Below are 4224 nucleotides of genomic sequence, written 5' to 3' on the forward strand. Positions count from 1 at the left end.
GGAATACAGTAGGGAAATTATTGGAAGCAGGAAACAGACAAGCACTTTGAAAACAGCTATTAACTGCACCAAAGTGCTGTACAATATACTTAAAGCCACACTGGCTAATGACAATTATAACAATGAAACACACAACTATGAACTATGAACCACCACGACAAACCCAGAAGCCAACTTCTCTTTGCTACTGTTCAAAGAGGGAAAGACAAGAGAACGTGCCGTTCCTTTAAGTCAGATGTGTGTTTGGGATTATCATAAGTCATGGTACACTCGCCTGAATCTATAGCAGAAAGTAACATGTGAAGCAATTCACGTCAAACATTCATTTCCTGCCTTAAACAGCTTTCAGGTGTAACTGTGAAGGGAAGCTGCAGATGGAGACATTTGAATTTGAAGGTCAGTTTCACTGGGTTTGCACCGATCTTACCCTGTAGTGTTGTTTCCAACTGGAAACTAAAATCTAAGCAAAGGTAATAACACCAACACCAAATTGGCAAACACAAAATATCATAATGAAGAGATACAGCAGAATTAAGCTCCTAAATAAACAAACAAAAAATGACTCAGCTGTTTTCCACCTGAAAATCTAACCCATAAATATATAATTTTTTTTCCTCTAACCCTTCTTTTTTCTCTAAACAAATCATGTGGCACGACTTCACCCAGTGTTCTCAGCGGCCCAGTTTACGTCCTGACTCTCCTCGGGGCCCCCACTGCGGGCCGGCGAGTAAAACTATAGGACGGGCAGAGCAATACGAGCCCGTCCCATTCAGACAATTCTTCCGACTAACTTAAAAAAAACCAATGGCAACCTCTAAAAGCCTGTCTTTGTCACCCTTAAACCCCAGAGATGCTCTAAAACACCATTGTGTGGTTAAAGCTCATAAATTTGTCGCAGGGACTGATTAAACATCACGAGAATTGAAACACTAAAGATTTTGTCTCGGTCCCCTTTGGTGGAGGTACAATGGTGCATTCAGGGGAAGACACCCGCACAAAGGGAGCGTTTTAGGGGAGATGCTGCGAGCTGAGGGGTTCGGCCAGTCCCCTCCATATGTGAGGCAAGGTGGCCCCAGCGATGGGGACAAAGGGCCAGGTGACAGGGACGATGAGCTGCGGGGTCACAGGACGAGCAAACAACATTATAGGGGGCGTGGAAGCGAACGCCCCTCCCCACCCCAGCCACTAACATGATTTTAAACACAGAGGCTTTTTATCATCATCGTTATTATTATTATTTGAGCTATTTTATTATTTTAGGCCTGAAATCAGAGTCGTCCGAAAGTATCAGATGACCTCATGCAACAGTTGTCCAGATGAGAGTCACAATGTTGGACTTTCAAGGTTTTGCCAAACAAATGCGACTCAACGCTGTAGGGCATCCAGAGCCATCATGCCGGGACAGAAATAATCATAAAAGGAAACAAAAACAATAATCATTACACCTAAACAAACACATCTTCTAAAAAAGAAAGAAAGAAAAAGTGACACAGACATGTGGAGTAAATAGTCTGATAAACTCCATCATCTTCGAAAGCCACGTTTGCTCCAAACACACTAACATTTCCAGAATAACGCTGATGCACTTTATTAGTACACTTCCATCAGAATAAAGGACTTTAACCGAGCGAGCAGAAGCAGCTCCTGGTCACAGACGCGGCGATGCGATGAAAGAGGCCTGGTTTTCTCATGCTTAACCAGATCCAGCTCTTTTAGACGAGATGTTTGCTCAGCTTTTTGGCCGCATAATCAGGTTTTTTCCTTTTCTTTTTCTTTTTTTTTTTTTACATCATGAAAGCTTCTTAGATCACTCTTAATTTATCATCCTGTTTGGATGATATACACATCTACATATACACTGTATATTAAACAAGCACAGATTGATTATTTTTTTAGACAGGCATTCTCTTCCCTTTAGGATATGAAGCAACTCTGGACAGAATAAAAAATGCAAACAGAATGAGGCAAACTGTCTTCCAAAACTTCCTTCATATTTATGAAGAAACTTCAATACGTTATGCATAAATAGGGCTTATTTGTTTACGGTTAAACAAAGGTACCCATAATATATTTTGTATGTTACAGTTACACATATTTGTATATATATTATAACATCTATTTGCCCTGCATGCACCCAGTCAGTAAATATTAAATGTTTTAAAATGACACAAAATTTACCAAACCAATGTGCAGCCAGAGTTCACATGTGAAATAAACACATTACTCTAAAAAGTATTAATCCAAAATAAGTGATTTTATTTATAATTGTTTTACATAAACAGCTTAAACTTTACAGAAGTTCTGGAAGAAAAAAAAAGTAATAATAATAATACACATTTTCTTGCTTTTTTTGTTTCTTTTTTTTAATTGAGACTAAAGGTTGATTTTCTTACATCCCTATCTACTGGAATGAAAACAAAAGTTATTGATACAAATATTCAAGATTTCAAAAACAGAAAAGTCAAATATACACAAATGAATGATCACTTTAAAAAACAAAACAAAACAAACAAAATAAAAATGTCCTACACGCTGCACCAAGAATCAGCTGTACAAAAATAAACACATAAAATAAAAATTGTGCAAAATATTCTCCGCTCTAAAGTGTGAATCTAAACGTTCGAGTAGCTCAGAAGTGAGTAAAACCATTTAGACAACATTTGATGCCATTCTAAATGAGTTCGTGCATTCCCGTCAGGATCCTCATTTGAGAGGCGCGAAGGGAACCGAGTCGCTCCAAAAGTCCCTCCAGGCGAATCTGGAGGCCGCTGGAAAGTGCTGCTGGTACCGGGAAGGGAGCGATGTGGGGGAGGGATGCTGGAGAGGGGGGAAGGCTAGAGGGAACGGGACAGCCTGAGGATGAGGAGGCGCGGGAGCGGTCAGGCAACTGGCTTTGTCCGCCTCGATGAAGCAGGTGTGGAAAGGTTTCCCGTCCCGGACCAGGATCGGAACCACCACCCTGCGCAGCAGCGGAGGCTGCGGAATGTCCGCGTCCGGCGGCAGCGCGCCTTCCGCCCGGCCTCTCTTCATCTTGTAGCGGTGGTTCTGGAACCAGATCTTCACCTGGGTCGGGGTGAGGCTGAGGATCCGGGCCAGCTGTTCCCTCTCCGGCCCGGACAGGTAGCGCTGCCGGCGGAAGCGCCTCTCCAGCTCCAGGGTCTGGGCTTTGGAGAACAGGACGCGGCGCTTCTTGCTCTTCTTGATCCTCTCCACCGGCTCCAAGTCCAAGGACGAGTCATCCGGCTTGGTCGAGTCGGGCGACGGTTCGAAACCGCCTTCATCAGAAGCTGGAGGGGGAAAAAAACAAGAAGAAATAATATTTGCCATAAGCAGTCCTTTCTGTTAGAGCTCTTTGAAGACATGCGTTTTGCCAGTGAAAAGCCAACAACTCACACATGCAGGGGCTCCGATCGCACTCCACCCAGGAGGTGTAGGGCGAGCTGGAGGAGCAGGAGGAGTAAACCGAGGAGGACCGCGGCGCAGACTCCGCGTCCCGCTCAGGCAGGTCCAGGATGCTCCTGACGGAAAAGCTGAACCTGCTCGGCGCACCAGTCATCGCGTACACTCAGTGACAATCCGAGGTCCGTTTCGTTCCTTCCTTACTTTTCTATCTATTTATTTATTTATTGCATTAAAAGGAACCGAGTCCTCAGAGTAAAACCTCTCCACTTTGCTGTTTACACAAACCGCAACTCTCCATGCGCCGCTCGTTTATAAAGCCTCCCTCCTCCGCTCACTGCCCGCACGGATGGAGTGCTGTCACCAATAACGGCTGGGTGTGGAGGAGAAAGAGATGGAGAGAGACAGAGAGAGAGAGAGAGAGAGAGAGAGAGAGAGAGAGAGAGAGAGAGAGAGAGAGAGAGAGAGAAAAGAAAAACTCAACAAAAAGCCAAGGAAACACTCGTCATCATTACAGATTCGTCCCGTATCGTCCAACTGAGGAACAGATAATGGTGATTGTTGGAGCTGAATCACGTCTTGGGTGGCAACTGACAACGGAGCCTGTCCCATCATCAGCCCCTCCACCCCTCAGTACCCCTCGCCCCCCTACCCCCCTCCTCCAGCCTGCTCTTGTCCAAACAACGTGTCCAATATTTGCATACAAAGTGAGCAATTAGCGCGACGCCCGCGGAGTTGGTTTAACTAATGCGCCACTAATGTGCGGATCGCTTACAGGCGTGAGAAGTTTATGGCGCTTTATGGGCGGCGGAGGATTCCCGAACA

General features: G+C 44.8%; 1 protein-coding gene across 1 annotated transcript; it reads right to left on the reverse strand.

Annotated features, from left to right (window-relative positions):
• Positions 1–2351: 2351 nt before the first annotated feature.
• Positions 2352–3647, reverse strand: nkx2.9 (NK2 transcription factor related, locus 9 (Drosophila)). Its single transcript, XM_055038630.1, has 2 exons — positions 3394–3647; positions 2352–3287 (listed from the first exon to the last, which is right to left on the reverse strand). The coding sequence occupies exons 1-2, from the start codon at positions 3554–3556 to the stop codon at positions 2704–2706; spliced, it is 747 nt and encodes a 248-aa protein (XP_054894605.1). The 5' UTR covers positions 3557–3647; the 3' UTR covers positions 2352–2703.
• Positions 3648–4224: the final 577 nt, after the last annotated feature.

The sequence above is a fragment of the Poeciliopsis prolifica genome, unplaced genomic scaffold (assembly GCF_027474105.1).
Source record: "Poeciliopsis prolifica strain line A6 unplaced genomic scaffold, Auburn_PproV2 SCAFFOLD013, whole genome shotgun sequence".
Taxonomy (NCBI): Eukaryota; Metazoa; Chordata; class Actinopteri; order Cyprinodontiformes; family Poeciliidae; genus Poeciliopsis; species Poeciliopsis prolifica.